Source organism: Pseudonaja textilis, chromosome 5 (genome assembly GCF_049901715.1).
Source record: "Pseudonaja textilis isolate UNSWEBS1 chromosome 5, rPseTex1.2, whole genome shotgun sequence".
NCBI classification, from domain to species: domain Eukaryota; kingdom Metazoa; phylum Chordata; class Lepidosauria; order Squamata; family Elapidae; genus Pseudonaja; species Pseudonaja textilis.
Genome location: NC_141994.1, coordinates 63018171 through 63042039, shown reverse-complemented (window position 1 = coordinate 63042039; position 23869 = coordinate 63018171). Strand labels below are relative to the sequence as shown.

General features: G+C 39.8%; 1 protein-coding gene across 4 annotated transcripts in view; it reads left to right on the top strand.

The window, feature by feature from the left end:
- Positions 1-23869, top strand: part of EPS8 (EGFR pathway substrate 8, signaling adaptor) — a 172735-nt gene that overhangs the window by 73242 nt on the left and 75624 nt on the right. For all 4 annotated transcript variants that reach the window (XM_087935145.1, XM_087935143.1, XM_087935144.1 and 1 more), the window contains exons 2-3: positions 14169-14247; positions 21901-21974. In XM_087935145.1, the coding sequence (XP_087791271.1) occupies positions 14186-14247; positions 21901-21974 (136 nt within the window). In that variant the 5' untranslated portion in view covers positions 14169-14185. The remainder of the gene's footprint in view (positions 1-14168; positions 14248-21900; positions 21975-23869) is intronic.

The window sequence follows — 23869 nt, the reverse complement described above, 5'->3', positions numbered from 1 at the left end:
TACAGCATTTTTCTCCAACCCAAGTAATGAGACTTTACAAGTTCTCACAGGGATCTTTGTAGCTTGTCCCTGGGTATCCTCCTCTTGGTAGGAAGATACCCAGGATCCAGAGAGGGAGAAAACTAGACAAATGGTAAATGGGTGAGAGATTTTATGTGTGTATAATTAGGTTCCCATCTGTATATCATGTGGTTCAGTGGAGAGACATTTATGCAGAAGTTGCACTTATATGTGGGTTTAGGGGGAAGACGGTTTTCTAGGAAGCTGTGTTTTGTTAGCATGAGTTGCAGCTGTGTCTTTGTCTTGCTCCCTCTATATGCGTGCATGTGTTGGGCACATGCATGAATTTACTTGTGCCATTAAGACACCTCTGAAGATCTGTTTTGGGATTTAATGTGCCCTTAACTCTACTACCCCTACACATCACATTTACCTAACAGTAAGTCACTTTGAGTTTCAGGGACAATTACTCATCAACGCATAGGAAATTTTCACAGTAATGTTCTTTAATTAGTATAGTGTGCTAAATATGGCATCTTATTAATCCAGTTGCCTGTCTTGTGCTGTGAACAAAGCATTTCTCAGCTTGGAAAGGAGCTGAAAAACCCAGCCTGTTCTAGATCCTACAGACTTACCTAGCCAGTTTAAATGATTTGTACTTCTGTCCAGTGAATTTAAACAACAAACAAGGAACTTCAAGGATAACTTCACCTCTGAAAAACGCAGGACATGAAATACTTGAAGGCATATTTATGAGCAGGAAAGTACTGCCTTTAACCACAAATTGCTGGCTTGCTTGGTGCTTCCTGAATTCAAGGACATGTTTTAGGAATAAAGGTATCATGACTTTGCTGTATTGGGCAAGCCAGAATCTTTAAAACTAAGGAAGCTTGGTATTCCATTGTGTTTTATTATTTCAAACCAGAAATGTAAAATAAATATCTCAAGCACAAGTTGTGCAAACTAAAGATTGTGCCAAGGGAGTGCAATGTTGACATTATAGTCCATATACATGAAGGAATTCTTTCTTTCTTTCTTTCTTTCTTTCTTTCTTTCTTTCTTTCTTTCTTTCTTTCTTTCTTTCTTTCTTTCTTTCTTTCTTTCTTTCTTTCTTTGATATGATTGATTATGGGCCATCAAGAGACAGATTTTTCTCCAGGATGAATCTATGCCCAACCTAAACATTTCAGGTGTTCTACAGGTAGATCCATCACCGCTATAAATAAGTCCATTCTCCTTGCTGCTATTGGTCATGTTCATCTCTATCCTACCACCTTTCCTAGCTCTCTCTAGAGATGTTTTTAATTCTAAGTCTTTGCATAATGTTTTCAAAGTAAGACTGTTTAAGCTTACTGCAGATACCTGCCTCAAGCAAGAATTCTGGGTTAATTTCTTCAATGTTTGTTTTCTTGGCTATTGTTTAATTTACTAAGGTTTACATACTGCTACAATAATGTATGAAGCTTACGAAGCTTCTCCTCCAGAAATATCGAATTGCTAAATAGAGCATACAAAACGTTTGCCAGACCAATACTTGAATACAGCTCATCAATCTGGAATCTGCACTGCATATCAGACATTAATACAATCGAGCAAGTCCAGAAGTATTTCACGAGAAGAGTACTACATTCCTCTGCTCGCAACAGAATACCCTATATCACCAGAATTGAGATTTTGGGCTTGGACAACCTTGAACTACGCCACCTACGGTTAGACTTAAGCGTAGCACACAAAATTATCTGCTACAATGACCTACCAGTCAGTGACTACTTCAGCTTCAACCACAACAATACAAGAGCACACAACAGATACAAACTCAATGTAAACCGCTTCAAACTTGATTGCAGAAAGTACGACTTCAGCAATAGAGTGGTCAATGCCTGGAATGCACTACCTGATTCTGTTGTTACATCCTCTAACCCCCCATTCCTTTAGCCTCAAACTTACCACTATTGACCTCACCCCATTCCTAAGAGGTCTGTAAGGGGCGTGCATGAGCGCACAATCATGCCTACCATCCCTGTCCTATTGTCCCCAATTATTCGTACCTATTTCCTGTATTCTTACTCATGTTTATACTTATATCTATTATCTTGTAAGCGATTGACAAATCAAATAAATAAAATAAATAATGTATGACTCTTCTGTGCCTCGATTGCCAACCTTTTTTAACCCCTATCCTGCAAACAGCATTGTAAGAAATCTCAACTGGGGCTCCCTCAGTCTATTGTAAATAATCTTCATACATGGGAAAGTTTAGATGTATAACAGAATAACAGAGTTGAAAAGTACCCTGGAGGTCCTCTAGTCCAACCCCCGGCTCAAGCAAGAAACCCTATCCCATTTCAGACAAATGGTTCTCCAATCTCTTCTTAAAAACCGCCAGTGTTGGAGCATTCACAGCTTCTGGAGACAGGTTGTTCCACTGGTTAATTGTTCTCATTGTCAGGAAATTTCTCCTTAGTTTTAGGTTGCATCTCTCCTGGATTACATCCTCTAACCTTAAAAGAAAAAGTACAGAGAAGAGCAATCAGGATGATTAGAGGACTGGAGGCTAAAACATAAAACAAACGGTTGCAGGAACTGGGCTTGGCTAGTCTAGTGAAGAGAAGGACCAGGGGAGGCATGATAGCGGTCTTCCAAGATTTGAGGGGCTGCCACAGGGAGGAGGAAGGGGTCAAACTATTTTCTAAAGCGCCTGTAGGCCAGACAAGGAACAATGGAGGGAAACTGAACAAGGATAGATTCAACCTCGAAATAAGGAGAAACTTTCTGACAGTGAGAACAATCAACCAATGGAACAGCTTGCCCTCGGAAGTTGTGGGAGTGCCATCATTTGAGACTTTCAAGAAGAGACTGGACTGCCATTTGTCAGAAATGGTGTAGGGTCTCCCTTTTGGGTGGTGGGTTGGACTAGATGACCTACAAGGTCCCTTCCAACTCTGATTATGTGTTATCTGCCTTCAGGTGCTTTGGAGAATAAGTTGACACTCTCTTCTTTGTGGCAGCCCCTTAGATATTGGAACACTGCTATCATGTCACTCCTGTCCTTTTCATTAAACTAGATGTGATGCCAAGAAGGATAAATAATATTCAGAGGGTGATGGGCTTCTGGGTTCTTTTCTTCTCATGTGCACTGCAGCTATCTTGCTCCTGATTTTAGGAAATACCACCATTTATTGAATGCTAAGCAATGTATTGTACCAAATAAGGAAAGGGAACAAAGAAGTCTCTGAAGGAGTGGAAAGTCCTCATCTGATCCAGGTTCTTCAAAAGCTCGTTCTCAGTGCACTTTGGTGTTTCTTCTCTATCATGCTGTTACAGCTGCAATGCAAGATCTTTTGAGCATTCTTATACTGTAGTTAGATAGACTAGCAACCAGAAAGGAGCTTCATTTACATTGGTTCATCAGTAGATAAGGCTTTTCAGTCAATCCTTAAGAATCAACAAATCTTAGCTGACCATGGTATAAAGCCAGATTTTGTTCTTATTATCTGCTTTCCTTTTCAAAGAGACGGGACAGATCATTTGACACCATGCTAAGATGGAATGAAATACAATAGAACTACAATAGAAGGGGATAGATTAATAATTCCATTTCACCAAGATTATCACAGAAAGAAGCAACATGGCTGTCATTAATTTATTAATTTATTTCAGCAATTAGTTTGTTGCCTACTCATATTTCCAAGGATCTACCATTCTTTCCTTCTTCTAACATCAGCATTGCATTGAAGATGCTGTTTAATTCTTCACAGTATGAAGTAAGGTAGAATGTGATCTCATTCCATAGGATTACTGCAACAACAACAACAAAATGTCATCAGTAGTGAGTTGCTATGAGCATTATCATTGTAATAATACAGGTAGTCCTCAATTTAGACTGTAATGGAGCCTGCCCATTATGGTTGCAAATCATGAGAGTCATTAGGCGAGGCACCATTGTGACCAAGACCCATCAGGATACAATGGGGGAGGAAGACAGGAGGCTGATTCAATATTCCTGCCGTTGGTCATAAGAGCAGGAGGATTGCCAAGGATCCAAATTTTGTTCACATCACTGTAGGTGTCTATGGAGATTCTCAGTCATCCAGGTCATGGTTGTCCAAAGGATGTTTCCCCTCCCCCCAAAAGGCATTTCACTTCTCTTCCAAGAAGCTTCTTCAGTTCTGATCTGAAGAAGCTTCTGGGATGAGAAGCAAAACGCCTTCAAGGAAAAACAAAGACCAGTTGCCTTTTGAAAGGAAAAAAAGAAGCATATTTGGACATGTGACTGTAGGGGTAATTCAGGGGTGCCGGAAGCAAGGATCACAAGCCGCTTCATTCAGTGCCATAATAATTTCAAACGGTCGATGGATGAACAGTCGTAAGTCGAGGACTACCTGTAATCAGAAACATGCTTAATAGATGCAGGTCTTCAACCAAATCATCCAGCTTGAATGGAAATATATATAGTTCTTTTTTTTTTAGAATAGAATAGAATAGAATTCTTTATTGGCCAAGTGTGGTTGGACACACAAGGAATTTGTCTTTGGTGCGTATACTCTCAGTGTACATAAGAAAAAATAAAATACATTCATCAAGAATCATAAGATACAACACAATAATAGTCATAGGTTACTATGAGCAATCAAATCATACATAGATTACTAATACGCAATCAAAAGATACTAGGAAAACAAAACAATATAAATTGTAAAGATACAAGTAACACGGTTATAGTCATAAGTGGGAAGAGATAGATAATTAGGAAGGATGAGAAGAAGAATAGTAATACAGTCTCACTAAGTAATTTGACAGTGTTGTGGGAGCTAGTTGTTTAGCAGAATGATGGCATTCGGGAAAAAAACTATCCTTATGTCTAGTTGTTCTGGTGTGCAGTGCTCTATAGTGTCATTTTGAGAGTAGGAGTTGAAACAAGTTATGTCCGGGATGTGAGGGGGTCTGTAGATATTTTCACAATTATAAAGAAAATTCAGAAACAAACTGGAGTTCCATTTCCTGACATCTTATAGATTAAGTACTTTATAAAGAGTTCAGGAGATAGAATGGATGAGACCCAAAACCTGGTCCATCATCACTAAAAATGCTTTTTTGTTTTAAATTCAAGAAAGAGTTACCCATCGGTTTTGACACAGTGAATCTGCTGACCAGCAACAGATTAATGCGATCTCCTCAGGAAGATTCTAATCTTACTTTGAGAAAGGGTACTTGTAGATGTTTCCCTTTTGAAATACTTCAAGGGAGGCTGGACTCCCAACCTTGTCCTACAGATTTACAGTTTGAAATTATTTGTGGTCTCTCTGTTTAGCCCATCCCTGTAATTTCTTCTTGCCCTGGACAGAGAGATGACAAGCTAAATGGCTGTAATTTTCTAACTTAATGTGCTATTATGGGAACTCCAAGGCCTGCTGGACTTCTATTCCAGAATGTTTACAGCCTTATTTAGCAAATGATTTTTAATTACTTGAGGAAAGAGTACATTTTGATTTGAACGAGAGCCAACAGCCTTGGCATTGTGCCCAGGAACTCAGCCATAAAATGCTCTGACTGTTACCAGTCATGCACGTAACAAAAGAGATTTTAGGTCAATCTTCATATTTTCAGTTCAACTTGATAACTGTAGCTAGATTATTATATGCACAAAGATGGAAAGATTCAGCATTGCCCACAGTGGAGGAATGGTTGGTGAAGAAGACAGAACTTAGCTGAGGCACTAAATTAATTTTTTTGTTCAGAGAAAAGACAATATCTATGTTTATTGCTGACTGGAGATTACTTATATACTGTTTTGTATGTATGAAACAAAACATGATTTTATGATTTATGGTTGTGATGATTAGACAGACTGAAAGAACGGAGTTGTAACCATTAAAGGTTAAATGATAATTATTATAATTATAATGCTGTAAAGGACATTGGAAGCCACTTCTTTATATCTTCTTTCTTTTCTGCTTTTCAACTCTTTACTTCCCTCCCCTTTCTTGCACTTTTAACTTTATCTTCCTTTTTCTTGCTTAAAGTAATTGATACCAGTTTTTATCTTCCTTTAAAAAAAGCATTGTTAATTAAAAAAAATCATTCTGCAGTTCAGCTGCTCTGCCCTAATACCAGATGCATGTTGGAATGAATAGCTAAAATCCATCAAAAAGGATTTTTCCAGAATTTCTGCACTCTTTACCTGTAACCTGGTTTAAATAGGAAGCTGCCTACTTTTAAAATATAGGCAATCGAGGGATAGAGAGCCAGTCTGGCGTAGTAGTTAAGTCATCAGGCTAGAAACTGGGAGGCTGCGATTTTAGTTCTACCTGAGGCACAAAGCCAGCTAGGTGACCTTGGGCCAGTCACTCCCTCTCAGCCCTCGAAAGAAGGCAATAACATACCAATTCTGAAATCTTGCCAAGAAAACTGAAGGACCTGATTAAGTAAGGAATCCAGGAATCAAAAACTGACTTGATCAATTCCGCTATCCCCAAAAATAATGGAGGGCTAAATTGGAAACCCCATAGGTCAGTGATGATGAACCTTTTCAGCACCGAGTGCCCAAACTGGAACATGTGCAGAGTGTTGAAAACCTGAAGACCATGCGTGCACCGGCCAGCTAGTTTTCAAGTTTCTGGCACGCACATGCATGCTGGCCAACTTGTCTTTGTGTGCACCGGTGTGCTAGGTACCTGAAGACCAGCACGTGCATGCCAGCTGGTCTTTGGGTTTCCGGCACTCCGGTACGTGCAAAGACCAGAAACCAGAAGAGCAGCTGGTGACAGTGCACTTTTCCATAGAGAGGGCTCTGTGTGCCACCTCTGGCACATGTGCCAGAGGTTTGCCATCACAGCCATAGGTCGTCTTACAACAGCAGACTATTTACCATGAAGGGGATGGACTGTTGGAACTTCAAGTTGGGGTTGTAAATAGCCCCAAGGTTGGTCCATTGTAACTTTTAATGGTTGCTAAGCAACCACTTGCAAGTCAAGGATTACCCATATGGCTTTTTAATAAAATAGCTCATATACAGCCCCAAAAGAAGTCCAAGTGTAACAGGTCATAGAAAAAAATTCTTTTGCTATGAAGGAAAACTTTTGGGGAAATTAGGAGATTAATTTTGATAGATCAGTCTTTACTAAATTAGTGCATGGAGCAGTGTATTTCGACCTTGGCAGTTTGAAGATGCAGGGACTTCAACTCCCAGAATTCCCCAGCCAGCTATGGGAGTTGATTTCCACACATCTTCAAACTACCAAAGTTGAGAAACGTTGGCACAGAGGAAAATTCCCCAGGGAAAGAGCATGTGAAGGACACATTGGGGTGCACTGTGACACATAATGATACAACGTAGGCATGGCCCCCAATGAAGCATCAATGACGTTATGAAAACTCAAGTATGTAATGAGTTAGTTGTCTTGGAAATTTCTATAAGTCATAAAAAGGCACCCCAGTTGGATTGCATGGGCAGTTGTGTTGTTTGAGACAACATTGAAATTTCAGTCTGCACTGTGAATTATGTTGCTTGCGGTTTTATTGAATAGTTAATAAATGCTGCCTTATTTGCTTGTTTGAATGGGACATGTCACTCAATGTTCTGCCAGGCACTATACAAATTCCTAAAAGGATCCTATAATGGCATTCCTGTTTGCTTTATTTTGTGATGAAATGTGTACATAGTAACAGGGTTGAGAGTAGGCAAGTTAATCCTTGAGAAACTTAGGAAATACTATGTATAGTAAGTACAGCCTTATTTGGACATGTACCCTTTATAGTTACCTAGGCCAAAAACCCAAACAAGAACAAAAATAATCACCTCGTGTTTGAGATTCATTAATGCATTATATTAACAGTATTTTTAGATTACTTTTATCCCGCCTTTATTATTTTTAAAAACTACTCAAGTGGTAAACACATCTAATATTCCTCCATCCTTCTATTTTCCCCAGAACAACCCTGTGAGGTGGGCTGAGCTGAGAGACAGAATGATTGATCCAAAGTCAACCAACTGGCTTTCATGCCTAAGGCGGGATTAAAACTGAGACTCTCCTAGTGATTGGCCCAAAGTCACCCAGCCAGCTTTTGTGCCTAAGATGGGACTAGAACTCACAGTTTATTGGTGATTGATTCAAAATCAAGTCTCCTTATAACCCCTATAATAAATTGGTGTAATATATATCAAGATAAACATTTGTAATTCTCCTTCATACTGTCTCCAGTACAGTTCAGAGGTATGTAAGCTTTTCCAGATAAGGACTTCATTTTGCTTTGAAGAGCTTTCGGGAATGTCCACAAAGTATGATCATAAGAGACAAGATGGTGGCCACAATGATATAATCAAGGTTGGGCCATTTTTATGGCATTGTACATAAAAAAGAGGCAGAGTTTTAATCATGCTTTTTAAACTGCCCTCTCAACCTCTGCAGACATGCTTGCATGGGACTATGATTTTTGATTTAATTGAAACTGAAAATCAAATCACATTCAGTTCATCAAATGCCATTTAGCAATATTATTTCAATTTTATTTATGGACATGTTGACTGATTTATATTCCCCATTGCTTCTAAAATTTGGACTATCACTCCCTACTTCTTGAATTTTTACATTAGACTATTTAACATTATTCAGTGGCAACTTTCAGAAGAATTCATGTAAGAATTCTGGACTGTCAGAATCCTGACCCTTGAATTCTTGTTTGGATGACCAATTATATTAGCACAATTTCCTTCCCCCTCTGAAAAAATAACAGCCTTCAAGAGTTCAAAATTACTAACTTCTGACAGACTGGAAAGATCAGACCCACAAAGGAAGAGCCAATTAAACTGATTTATTGCCACTCATGCCGATGCACAGGAATATTCTCAGTTAACGTTGCATCTTCTAAGAGCTAGATAAGAGTCAATGGAATTCAAGGGGTGTTGGACTTATTTTGTGTGTGGCTATGTAGGGATTCTAGACTGATCCCTCTTTTAACTCTGCCCACAGGTTCTGCCACTCCTTTCCCTATGTCATCTTCCCTATTCCATGGCTCCAAATTATCTTTATGAAGCCATGCCATTTTTTTCAGCCCAGTTTCATTGTAATAAAAGAATTTGTCCTTACCTAAATCTCTGCACTCTGTTGCCCCATAGTTATTTGAGCCAATTTCATGCAGTAAAGATTTGCTGATATTCTATGGAAATACCACCTCCAACTGGGGCATTATCTAGAATAGATCAATGGTTTTGAAAATTAGAAACTTTAAGATGTGTGGATTTCAATTCCCAGAATGCCCCAACCACACAATCTGGAAAATTCTGGGATTTTAGTCCTTACTTCTACAAGACACCCTAGGTGGAAAAGGTATTACAGATTGTCTTTGACTCACAACTGTAATGAAAACTGACCATTACACTCTTAAGTCATAACATATTATCATAAAGCAGGTCATAATGTGACCAACCCAATTTTATGATTATTAATTTTTGTACTAGGTAATAAGTACCTTGGGAGGGGCTTTTAACTTTTAACAATAACTACATGGTAGGTTGTAAGTAGAGGACTACTTTTGTAGCTAAAATGATAGAGAGTTACCGTACTTTCTCTTTCCCAAAATACAATTTGTAATTCATCCCAAATGTGTATGCACCGTTGCCCAAAGTAAACTGAATAATTCCATGTTAAATAATAGTATTAACAAGGAAGGTTTATTTTGTATTGGTGGCAACTTTTATCAAAGACAAGAATAGAATAGAATAGAATAGAATAGAATAGAATAGAATAGAATAGAATAGAATAGAATAGTTATTTCTTGGCCAAATGTGACACACAAGGAATTTGTCTTGGTGCAAATGCTCTCAGTGTACATAAAAAGAAAAGACACATTTGTCAAGAGTCAAGAATCATAAAACACTTAATAACAGTATCCTGTTGGTTTGCCTAACAGAGTCTCCAGGTAGTCCTCAACTTAAAACAGTTCATTTAGTGACCATTCAAACTTACAACAGCACTGAAAAGAAAATGACTTATGGCCATTTTTCACATTTACAACCATTGCAACAGCCCCATGATCACGTGATCAAAATTCAGACTCTTTGACAACTGGCTCATATTTATGACAGTTGCGGTATCCTGGGGTCATGTGGTCGTCTTTTGTGACCTTTTGACAAGCCAAGTCAATGGGGAAGCCAGATTCATTTAACAACAGTGTCACTAACTTAACAGTGTTTACTTAATAACTGTGACAAGAAAGGCCGTAAAATGGGGCAAAACTCACTTAACAAATGTCTCATTTAGCAACAGAAATTTTGGGCTCGATTGTGGTTGTGAGTCAAGGACTACCTGAATAGGTTCGTTGGTGGCATTTTTGCCAACATACATAAGGTTGACAAATTTTGATTGGCATCATTTTTAGCAACAGTAATAACAGTTTACATATCCAATATTGTTAAAAAGTACACTTTTGGACAGAGCTGGGAACATAATGCAGCAAAAAAACCCTAAATTTTACTGTGTATTGTCAAATAAAAATGAACAAAAGGAGCACATGGTTTAGCAATTTCTGTGCCTCCTTGTTATTTTTGAAAAACATGGATTATGGTGGATTTAAGAGGCATGTTAGTCACGACTGAGACTTAATGCATCAGGAAAGCTTTGTCCATAGATGTGTTTTGATTTCTATCATTTTGCTCTTCTGCAAGCATTCATGAAATCTAATTGTTTATTTTTAAAAATGATGTTTAAAGTATTAAATTAAAAGGAACATAGATGATATTAAACCATTTGGCCATTAGAATACTAGCCGATCTCCAGCCCCAGGCTTGTTCATCTAGCAGAAAAGATAATGGCCTCCTTCATATGATAGATTGAGCCATCGAGTTTGTTTGTTTCTAAACAGTGCTGTGTGAATTCACCCTGTTTTGGTTTATATACGGTACTGTTATTCACATTTGAAGTGCCATGACATTGAAAAGTCACTGGGTAGTCAGAAAAGTGTAAAGGCTGTTTTGCCAGATTCCTCAGGGGGTCTCTGCTAAGCCCAGTAGACAAAATTAAGCTAATAGGACCGATAGATCAGCATTTGTAAATTTTTAACAGTTCCTATGGCTGACACACAGCTAGCAACTCTTTAAAGACGTCATTATTCCTGAGAGGATCCTGTTATATCTCCCCCACTTCCCCTGATTTACCCACAGAAACTAATAATCTATGTGACAGTTCTTTCTGCTCATTGCTTTTTTAAAAAAAACAGTGGCAATTTTTCATCTTCGTTAGCACATAAGGAGGCCCTTATTATTTATTTATTAAATTTATATGCTGGCCAACTCCCAGTGACTCTGGGCAGTTTATTATTTACATCGGAACATAAATAAGTGTAGCACTGTGAATAAAGTTGATGGCTGAGCTCTTGTATATAAAGAACAGCAATAAAACCAGGAGTTAAGCCATCAGCCAGAAACAGAACTAAAACCAACCGATTAGTCCATCTGTTTAAATTCCAGTTAATATGGGAGACTCTTAGCTGTTGAGCAGATGGACAGATTTTTCTGGAATAAATATTCCTTGAGCACTGTCTTCTCAAACTCAGGACCACCCTACTATTAAGCAAAGCAATGTTTCTCAACCTCAGCAATTTTAAAATGTGTGGAATGGTGCCTGAAGGGATTCTGGGAATGGAAATCCAGACATCTTAAAGTTGCCAATGTTGAGAAACCCCGAGGCAGAGTGAGGCAGTGTCCCCAAGCAATAAAAGCTGAGGTGCTCTAATGTTGACCTTGTGGTATGCTATAGGCTCCTAAATTAGCTGTTTGGTCATAATAATACAGTGTGGTTTGCTGTCCTCATTCCTCCATATTAAACAGTTTTTGGAGTTGAAGCAAAATATCTTAGGGCAGCCCTCCTGGGATGTTCAGAACATGAAAGAAAAGGAAATAAACAAAGAAAGACAGAAATTCAGTTTGTCCCTGTTAACCTTCCTATGACAATGGTTGCTTTTTATTCTTCCAGAATTACAAAGTATGATGAGTAGACACAAAAACACTCCTGCCTGACTGTTGGTACAGGAAAATAACCTGTTGATTAGAATTGACTGTCTACAACTGTGATGGTGAACCTATGGCACGCGTGCCTTAGGTGGCACACAGAGCCATTTGTGCCGGCATGCGAGCCTCAGGCAAACTTACCTGATTGCGCATGTATGTGTGTTGTGCCTCCGAGGTTTGAACCAGGTTGGTCAGCAGATGTAGGCTCGAGTGAGGAGGAAGTTCTGGCATTGAGATTCGAGCCTGCATTGCTGAGCGACGTTGAGAGGAGTCTGGGGAAAGAGGAGGAGTTGAATCTGAGAGATGAGCCTAATTTATTAGAAGTTTCAGAAACATCTTCCTCTTCTGGAACTCCCTCCCTGATTGCACCTCAGGTGTTAACTGTTAATCAGGAAGGTGTGCCAGAGGCTTCAAATGATGATGAAACTGCTGGATGCTGGCTGGATGCTCGGACTAGGAGAAGATTGAGATGTCAATCTCAATTAGAAAAGAGACGTCCAGCAAAGGATTAATTAATGAGACTGACACGCCCCCTTCAGGGGATATTTAAGGAGCGTTGCTAACGCCTTTCCCCCACTTGAAGCAAAGTGGATTTTGCTTTGGAAAGAAGTGGTCTGACTACAGCGTTGTGATTTATGAACAATTCAGCTTTGCCAGACAGATTCCAAGAAGACTGCTAAGGACTGTGTAAACAGAGCAGTTAACTCTTTTGGATCTGGTTTTGTTTTGCTTAAATATCTGAACTTTGGAACTGTGTATTCTCACCTGTGGATATAGGTGAGACATAACACGCGTGGCTCACAGTTGTTTTTCGTCTGGTTTGAGGCCTTTTTTGGCCTTGCAGAGGCTTGAAAAAAGCCTTTGCAGGCCGAATAGGCCCATTTCGTCACTTCCTGTAATACCGGAAGTGATGAAACGGGCCTATTATTTGACCTGCAAAGCTTGCTTCTGGGAGGGTGAAAAAAGCCTCAAACTGGCCAAAAATCAGCTATGAGGTGCAGCGCAGGTAAGCAATAGGCGACTGGGGGATTGCGTGTGCATGCGCAAGGGGCATGGGGAGGCCCGCACATTGCCTTCTGGGTGCTGGTATGTGAGCATGTGCGTGCTAGCGCGCACACAATTTTTGGCATAAAAGCCCAAAAAGTATAGCCACCACTGGTCTACAATTTTAGCAGTTAATTAAGAGAATTAATTTCAATCCAGCAACTGGATGAAATCGAAGATCTTCCAGAGAGTTGCTTCTTACATATAGGTAGTCCTCAACTTACCACAATTAGTTATGAATACATGGATACATATAAGAAAAATTAAAAAAATATAAAAGAAACAATAGGACAGGGACGATAGGCATGTTGGTGCACTTATGCACCAATTTAGTGATCATTTAGTTTTCATTCAAAGTTACAGTGGCACACCAAAAAAAGTGACTTATGACCGGTTTTCACACTTAGGACCATTACAGTATCCCTACGGTCACATGATCAAAATTTGGGCCCTTGAGAACTGACTCATATTTATGACTGTTGCACTGTCCCAAGGTCATGTGATCACCTTTTGCAACCTTCTGACAAACTCAGTGGGGAAGCCAGATTCACTTAACAAGCGTATGGCTAACTTAACAACTGCAGAGATTCACTTAACAACTGTGGCAAGAAAGGCCATAAAATGGGGCAAGAGTCATTTAACGATTGTCTCGCTTAGCAACAGAAATTTTGGGCTCAACTGTAGTTGTAAGTTGAGGACTACCTGTACCTGGGAAGCACTTTTGTAAACTTAGCTATGTTGTCTGGTTGTAAAACTGTGATTGTAGTAGGAATGATAAACATTAGGTAGATCATGTTGGTTTTAGAGGTAAAATAAAGGAGAATTCAGGAAGATTTGATGCTCATCATTGTTTCCCATTTTGACAAACACACTTGGCAGGAGGAACTGTTATTCCTTGAGATAGCAAATGAATGCTATCTGTGTGTGTGTGTGTATGCACATGCATGCCTTTGTGTGTGTGTATACCGTGAAAAATAACAAACCACTATTTTGAAAAGGTCTCTGTTTTCCCACAGTCATAATTGGTTAATTCTGTAGGCTTTCATAAGCGTTTTATTCTAGAGCATGTCTTAAACAATTCTCTCTTTTTACTATCCTTTCCCTATTTTTATTCCCACAGATAAAGTGGTGATCAGAATGAATGGGCACATTTCAAACACCCATCCCAATGTATACGGAAATTATCCTTCTCAAGTCAAGTAAGTATTGGATACTTTTGTCCTGTATTTAGCCAAAATAAGATGGTGGGGCAGGAAAAATACTGAGTACTTTCTTTGTCCTTAATTTTTTTAAAAAAATACATCCCACAAACAGCTGATTTTTGAAGTGAAGCAAGTAAATTCTCTCTTCAGTGAAGGCTGAACCCTTGTGACAGTCACATCCCTGTAGTTTTCTTAGCAATGGTGCAGAATGGATTGCTCTTGACCAATCCCAACTTGGGATTGGCCCATCCCACTCGTGTCGGAAGAGGAGGCATCCTTATTTTGGCAAGCAGAGTCCAGGAGAAGGGCCTTCTCTGCTGTTGCAGTGCCCTATGGAACATCTTGCTCCCCCCCCCAAGTCAAAAGCTGGCCCCAACCTTCCTGACCTTTCATAAGAGCCTAAAAAACTGGCTCTGCCAGTTGGCTTAGGGCAGCAGCCCCCAACTTTTGGGATCCGGGGATTTATTCTGTGGAGAGAAGTTTTTCCACAGACTGGATGGGGCATGGTTTCACATGCTATCTGACCCCACGGATGGGGTTTCCCTTGTTTAACCAGAGATCCCATCTCCCCACCACCCTGTCCCCATCTTCCCCATTTGTAATTGAATCATAGACTTTGCTGGTATTAATTTACTGTCTGTCTGTCTATCTCTATCTACCTACCTATCTACCTACCTGTTCTGACCCAGCCAAGTTCCCCGAGAGCAAACACAGATAAACTCAGTAACTCAAAACTTTCAGGGCTTTAATCTACAAATTCTCTTTGTAGATAACAGATGGCTTGCAGCCAGTTAGTCCAATTAGAAAAACCTTGGCAGAAGTCTTCAAATAAATCAGTCTGTAATCACAACACTGAGTCCTTTGAAAGTTTTGCCTTTTGCAAAGGCAAAAACCATTGGAAACCAGGCTTATATTCCCCAGAGGGAGGGGCCATTACACTGTATCCTTATTCCCAAGTCGTCTGTGCAGCTTCAGCTGTTCTCTTCTACAAATCATCCTACACTCACACGCACTTAGCACAGGCTCTTCTGGAACCTCCTCGTCACTGCTGCCAGCCCCGACCATCCCTGAAGGCAGCAGTCCACTCCCTGATGGTCCCAGCCGCTCCTCTGAGTCCTTGCTCTCTTCCACTATCCGCACCTGCTGCTGGCTAACCACAACACTATCCATCTACCTACCTACCTACATCTATATATCTAAATATCTATATCCATATCTATCTATATATCTTTATATGTGTGCATACACACACACACAGTAAATTAATACTTATGTCTCTGTCTCTGTCTCTCCCCGCCACCCTCTCATACAATCTTTTATGATTGTAAGCTGCCCAGAATTACCCTGTAGTAAGTTGGGCTGGGAATTTTCTTAAGCTCACTCTCTTATGTTTAACCAGTTCTCACCCAATTGAGTATTTTTGTGACTAGCTAAGGTTGGCATACTGTTGCTCCCAAGCCAGTCTTGGACCAGTTTGCAAAAAGAAAAAGTGAATATAAATGTTGTGATACATGAATCCACCTCTTGTGGCTTTTTTTTTTTTTTAGTACTATCTCCAATGAACTTAATTTACAACTCCTGATCATCGTAGTACAGAACATAAGGTCTGGAAATGACTTTGGAGATCATCTAAATCTGTGTTTGCTAATCTTGGAAACTTTAGGTGTATGGACTTCAACTCCCAGAGTTCCCCAGCTCAGTGCTGGAATCCACTGTTGTAGTATTCCTGATAGATGGCCTTGATTAAACTCTATCATGCCACGGTCATCCCCATCTTCAAAAAGGGAGACCCCGGCCTAGTTGAAAATTACAGACCAATCTCCTTATGCCACGTCACCTATAAAGTCATGGAATCAATTATTAATCAATCCATTATCCTCCATTTAGAGACAAACAGCATACTCTCCAATAAACAATTTGGTTTCAGGAAAAACTATTATGTAATCTGCAACTCTTACACTGCAAAAACATATGGACTACACAACTCGATCAGGGCAAAGCAATAGACGCAATCTACAGAGACTTCTGTAAAGCCTTTGATTCAGTGGTGCATGACAAACTACTAAAACTAAAATCTTATGGTATCTCTGGACACTTGTATAACTGGATAGAAGCATTCCTGTCAAACAGACAACAAATGGTCAAAAGTGGGAGTGTCCTATCAAATTTTGTACCTGTCAACAGTGGTGTCCCCCAAGGCAGTGTTCTAGGACCAACTCTCTTCATACTCTACATAAATGACATCTGTGATCATATTAAGAGCAACTGCGTTCTTTTTGCTGATGATATAAAGCTGTTCAATACCACAGACAATACTGCTACCCTTCAAAAAGATCTTGACTATGTATTGGAATGGTCAAAGAAATGGCAACTTCAAATCTCAACAAATAAATTTTCTGTCTTATATATTGGCAAAAAAAATCAGAAAATAAAATACAATAGTCTGAATAGTCAAGATCTTGTTGATGATCCAAGCTCTTTAAAGGACCTTGGAATACTCATCTCTAATAATCTAAGTGCTAGAGCCCACTGTAACTACATAGACAAAAAGACATTAAGAGTTGTTAACCTAATCCTACATAGCTTTTTCTCTGGTAATATCACACTGCTAACTAGAGCATACAAAACATTTGCTAGACCAATACTTGAACACAGCTCATCAGTCTGGAACCCACATTATGTATCTGATATTAGCACAGTTGAGAAAGTCCAGAAATATTTCACAAGAAGAGTTCTCCACTCCTCTACTTGTAGAATCCCTTATTCCACCAGACTTGAAATTCTAGACCTAGAAAACTAGAACTACGCCACCTTCGGTCCGATCTAAGTATGGTATATAAAATCATACATTGCAATGTCCTACCTGTCAATGCTTCAGCTTCATAACAACACAAGAGCACACAATAGATACAAACTCAAGGTTAACCGCACCAAACTTGATTGCAGGAAATACGACTTCAGCAACAGAGTGGTCAATGTCTGGAATACTCTACCTGACTCTGTGGTTTCTTCCCCAAACCCCAAAAACTTTAACCGTAGACTTTCTACTATTGACCTCACCCCTTTCCTAAGAGGTCTGTAGGGGATGTGCATAAGCGCACCAACATGCCTACCGTCCCTGTCCTATTGTTCTTTTATTTTTCTTATATGTACCCATTTCATGTATTCATAACTATGTACATACTTATACCTATTATCTTGTAAGCGATTGACAAATCAAAATAAATAAATAAAAATAAAAAAATATCCCAAGAAAATCTGTCCACCATTGAACGGCTCTCATCATTAGAATTCACTTCCTGATTTCCAGCTGGAATCTTTCTTTAAATAAAATCCATTGCTCCCTCATCTTTTGCAACTCTGAACAATAATGCTTTGTATAGGATAGCATTTCAGATATTTAATGGCAAGATCATATTGCCTTACAGTATTCCCCCGCCCCTTCCAGGTTAAACATGTCTAATTCTCCAACTGTTTTTCATACAATTTTTTTCTCTAAAAAATGTTCTCTATTGCTGGACCCTTTTCTATGCTTTCCCAAATTAATTTCTCATTTTTGTACCTAATATTTTATTCATTTAAACCGTTTTGCTTTTTCATTCCTTTGAGGATCTCAAAGGTATCTTATAACATCAGATAAAAGCAGCTCAGTGTCATTAAAGATACATCATAGTCACAAGCGAGCAGCAAAAAATACTTAAATCCCAGATATTTAATCAAATATTTTCTCCGTTGTTCCACAAACTCTCTATGCAAATATCACAATATAGCACAGATCCACATGTACTCTGTTCCTTTAACCCAGCTTTGCCAGTTAGCGGCCTCCAGATTAGTTAGGAACAACATTTTTCAGAATGTTCATAGTGGCTCTTGTAGCCACAACACAACTGATACATACCAGATGGGGCAGACTGCTTTAATCAATTGACAACTCTTAGAGACCCGCTGTTTTTTTCATATCCCTGCTATAGATTTGGTCCTGTGTATTTTCATCTGATGTTGTTGTAATAATGAAAGTCAAAGAACCAGCTTGCATACAGCAAAACACTGGCAGACTTGATAAGGAAGCGAAGGGTTCACCCAATTCCTCAGCGCAGTCTTATCAAGTTACAATCGGAGGCGCTGACCCAGCTGTTTAAATCCTCTGTGGTTTTCAAGAAGTCAAGGGATCAGATAAGATTGGGTGTGATCATCATTTGCAGTTGCGGCTTTGAATTCTAGCAGCCTTTCAAAGCTGGAATAAAAACAGTAGTTTATACCAGGATTTGGGTAATGTTTTCTCCCGAAAAAGAAAAAAAAAAGTTCCTCTTCTAAAACAAAACAAAAAAAAGAGGGGATCAACTTACTTTCCAAAGCCCTAGAAGGCAAAGCAAGAAGCAATGGATGGAAACTAATCAAGGAGAGAAACAACCTGCAATTAAGGAGAAACTTCCTAAGTGAGAACAATTCACTAGTGGAACAGCTGGCCTCCAGAAGTTGTAGATGCTTCATTACTGAAAGGTTGTTGTTGTTAGTTTTTTGAAAAAGGACTGGGCAGACACCTGTCTGAAATGGTATAGAGTTTCCTGCTTGAACAGGGGTTGGACTAGAAGACCTCCAAGTTCCCTTCCAGTTCTATTCTGATTGATAAATAAAAAGAAACAATTGCCTTACCAGTTTATGTACACTTGGATGGATAGCAGTTGATAACATCATATACTATTAGTTGCTGGTGGCAGCGTCCTTCTTTTTAGAAAGCAGAACACTATTTTTCTCCCTTTCATTAAATGGGGGAAAGTTGGTGATTTCTGGCATCTGAACAAATTTATAAATGAGACCGGTGGTGTTTGTTGAAGCCAAAGTCATATGTAATTTATTTGTGTGTTTCATGAAGCAAAGAAAAAGTTGTTTACAAATAAATAAAACAGAAAGCTGAGGTTCTTTTTCTTTCAGGTGTATGATTATTATACATATTGTTTCTATGCATTTAACAGTACAAACTACTTGGTTTTTGGTTTTCTTTTTTCCTGAACAACAGCCTTAATTGTTAGAAGCTTTCCTTATACACAGAAAACAAGAACAGATGGGTGCATGTGGGTGGCTCATGCTAAACTTTGGAATTCTGCCTTAGTAATTATGGTTTATCTGTATATATTAATTGGTTTTTGAAAGAAGAACTTCAGATTGTCTAATCTTAAACACATTTCCAAGCTGCTTAGAAGCATACTCAAACAAAATTTATTTGATCTTAGCTTGAATAACCAGAAACAGTTATTTGAACATGTGCAAAAATGACAAAGCATGGTCTCTATTTTCATGAGTGTTTGAGGAGCAAGTCTATTAATAGTCTCAGAATCTGCAAAGCTATTGTTGGAGGCCAAATCATGTGATGAATGAATTAGGCATGTCTAATCTATCAAATCAAAATGTAAGGGACTGTTTTGGACAAAACTCAACAGCCCTTTTTGGTGTGGCTGTTGATAAAAATAGAATCGCCAACATGATCGCCAACCTCTGATGATGGATATGGCACAAGAAGAAGAAGAAGAACCTATCAAAAAGAAAAATTAGGAGGGAGCATGACAATTGTCTTCTAGTACAGTACTTGTGGGGGCTGTCACAGAGAAGAGGGGATTGACTTATTCTCCAAAGCAATTAGAGAGGGAGACAAGAAGTAATGGGTGAAAGATCGTCAAAGAGAAATCCAAGCTAGAAGTAAGGAGAAATTTTCTGACAATGAGAACAATTAATCAATGCAACAGATTGCCTCCAAAAGTTGTGAGTGCTCCATCACTGCAGTTTTTCAAAAATAGACTGGACAACCACTTGACCGGGTTGCTATAAGGTCTTTGTAAGCATGGGGTTGGATTAGAAGACCTCTGAGGTCCCTTCCAGCCCTGCGGTTCTATGAAAAAGAGCATCTCAAGATTCTTTGGTTATCTGATAAATGTTTTTCAAAGGCAGAACTGAAGACAGATCAGCCACTAGTTCTAAAACTGGCCATGTAAATTCTAGATACCATGTAGCTGCATGTAAGGGGGCTGTCCCTAACTTAGTGTTCTCTAAGGATTTCTGATTTGCTCCCCAACTTGTGTCTTCCTAGTTATCTTTGAACCATTTAGAAAATATAGTTTGTTTCAGATTATATCAGAGGAATTGTAGCTCATTGTCCTTATTTAGGTGTTCTGACCTAGACTTCCCAAGATCATGAAGCAGACTCCTCGTCCCGATAAAACCCTTTTTATTTAGGATAAAGTGAATTCCGCTCCAGCAAAGTCTCGTCAAACAGTCTTTCATGAGATTTCACAACTACAGACCTTTATCAGGCTTGGAGAGTTGCTAGACCGATATCTTCCAAACGCCACATTGCAACAGCAATTACTTGGCAGGAAGTCAGGAACAGATCTTCACTCTAATGAATTGAATTGATTGTCTCCTGCAAACAACACTTCCCTTTTGCTCCTCTTTATTCCCTATGGGAGGGGCTATTTACCGTCCACCTGAGCCTTTACTCCCAAGTCGACCCTTGTTAACTGTTCCCTTCTCCTGGCAGCTCTGCACATGCGCACACTGGGAACAAGCTCCAGCTGTTCTTCTGCCCACTAATCTCCAACCCCAAAGGCAGGTGATAACTGTTGGAAAGCCCTGGCCCCATCTGTGCCTCTGATGCAGAGCACATATCAGCGCCTTCCCCAGACTCCAGGACTGGCCCATGTTCCTCCCCAACCTCCTCACTGTCCAAGTCTGCTGCCAGCTCTGCTGGCCACTAATGAGCCACAACCTTAGGTTTCTTTCCAGTTCCAGATCCAAAGTAATCTTGTAGTATAGTTTTAGGGCACATTATGTCTCCATCTCTCTAAAGTTGAGTTGATCCTTAAACAGGGGTGGGATTCAATTTTTTTAACAACCGGTTCTGTGGGCGTGTCTTAGTTGGTGGGCATGGCTTGGTGGTTATGTAACTGGCTGGGTGTGGCCAACTCAACATCACTCACATCGAGGCGGGCATCTCCTCGCCTGGCCTCTTGTGACTGTGAGGATGCTGCAACAGTCATAAGTGTAAAAAATGGTCATAAGTCACTTTTTTCAGTGCCATTGTAACTTTGAATGGCCACTCCACACAAGCAAAGTACCAGCAATGGAGGGGAAAAAAACTCCAGAGACGTTCCTGAGATAGGAAGTCTTGTCCTGCCAAGAATGTAATAAGGGTTAACGGAGAGGCAGTTTCTGAAAGCAACACCAGAATGTTTCCTTCCTGCCTTCCTTACAGGATTAGGCCAGTAATTTCTTCTAACAACCAGTTCTCCAAACTGCTTAGAATGTTAACAACCGGTTCTAGCGAATAGGTGCGAACTAGTAGAATCCCACCCCTGTCCTTAAATTGTCTGGCGATTGATTATGTATACCCACTCATTTGCATTTTTTTTCTTTAAGTAGCTGAATGGTGAGATATAATTCCTAGTTTTTTGGGAATTTTCACTCAGCAAACACCTTATGTGGATTCCTTCACACTTGCTAAGCTGATCCACATGAACCGGAAACATGAAAGCCAAAATCATTACATTCCTAAATTCACTGCAGTTAGTCTTTGAATTTTAGCTTGATTGTATATTGATTGATTGACTTTTCCAGGACACAAAAATGCACCTAAGCAATCTCTTTCTTACCTTACAGTGGATATGGATCGCCAACATTTTCTTCAAGGGACAAGGAACAGAGTTCAAAGACCAGCGCAAAAGCTTTGTATGGTAAGATTCACTAGCCAATGCTGAGATTATAATTGGATCATGAATGCAAAGTCTTAATTAAGCTAAGTAGGCTGAAGTTATGGAAAAAATGATTTAGAGCAGGGGTCCCCAAACTTGGCAACTTTAAGACTTGTGGACTTCAACTCCCAGAATTCCTGAGCTAACAAGACTGGAGGAGCTATGCTGCCTGGAGAATTCTAGGAGTTGAAGTCCACAAGTCTTAAAGTTACCAAGTTTGGAGACCTCTGATTTAGAGCCATCAGGCATTGTATTCTATAGCACAGGGGTTGCCAACCTTTTGGACCTCAGGAACCACCAAATTCATAATTTTAAATCTTGGGGACCACTAATATGAATTTTGACTGACGGTGGCTTGCTGATGTTGGTGGGAGAGAGAGAGAGAGAGAGAGAGAGATCTGATCTAACCACCCTGCCTCCCTCCCTCCCTCTCTCTCTCTCTCGCATAACACACACACATACACACAGGCAGGGGTAGAATTCAAATTTCTTAACAGCTGGCTCTGTGGGTGTGGCCTAATTTGTGGGTGTGGCTTGGTGATCATGTGACTGGCTGGGCATGGCTTGTATGTAAATATTATAAATATTTATATAAATATTGAATTTTTTTATAAAGAGGAGCAACTTTTACCCAAAATCAGGCAAAGCCGGAAGGCAAATTGAGTTGCTCACAGAATCACAGATTCATTCAGAGATCTATCTACCTGCCATCGGCTAGCTGAGTCTGTACTGCTTCAGTCTTAAGGAAGATCTAAAGATTAGCTAGAAAGCAAGAAATCCAATGATTTCCTGCTTTTTAGCTAATCTAAATTTCTCAGCACAGCAGCACAGCTGGTGGTCGGAAAAAAGGAAAAATAGCAATTTAGTAGGCAAGTTTGCCAGATAAGGCGTGAATGGCGGGGAGGGTTCCTGCGGGCCATGTGGGCGGCGCAGCCTTGTGTTCCTGTGCAGCCTAGATTAATTGCTTTGGGGGCTGCTCTGGGTTGACATTTCTCTGTGGCCCACCAGATTTTTCTGGTGGTCCGTAGCCCACCGGTTGGCAACTGCTGCTATAGCATCTGTGTGTGTGTGTGTGTGTGTGTGTGTGTGTGTGTGTTTGTGTGTCTGTGTGCCCTAGAAATTACATTGCTATTCATTTATCTATTTAACCCATCCCATTCTAAAGATCCTGCCCCGTGTACAGGTGGTTCTAAACTTACAACCATTCATTTACTGTTGTTTGAAGTTACAATGGCATTGAAAAAAAGTGGTTCAAAGATTGTTCCTTCACACTTACAACTGTTCCCATAGTCACATGTTCAAAATCTGGGAACTTGGCAACCACTTGTATTTATAATAGTCAATACTTGTGATTATTTTTGTGACCTCCCCAGAAAGCTTCCAATAAGCAGTCATTGAGGGAAGCTACATTCCCTTAATGATGGCAAGATTCATTCAACAACTGTGGTGGTTCGCTTAACAACCGTGGCAAGAAAAAGATTGTAAAATCAGGAATTAATTAGTTTTCCTAGCAAAGGAAGTTTTGTTCCCAATTGTGGTTGTAAATCAAGGACTACCTGTACAGCAAGTATACAAATCATATAGACTAACCAACCTCCTTTCTCCTCCCTTTCACAAGATGAGTGTTCACCCAACATTTAATTAGATCTAAAAATACATCGGATTCCACAAAGTAGTTTACCATCTAACTTTGATTTCATTGAGGGCCGCATCAGGTTTGTGTTTGACCTCAGGGAGCCAGGGTGGGTGTGGCCAGCTCAATGTCACTTGTGTTGGGAGCACCTGTGGTGGCCGAAGCAGTCTGCCAGTGAAAACGGGCTTCCAAGCTCCATTTTCAGCTACAACAGCTTCCTGCAACCCTCTTCCAGTAAGCTTGG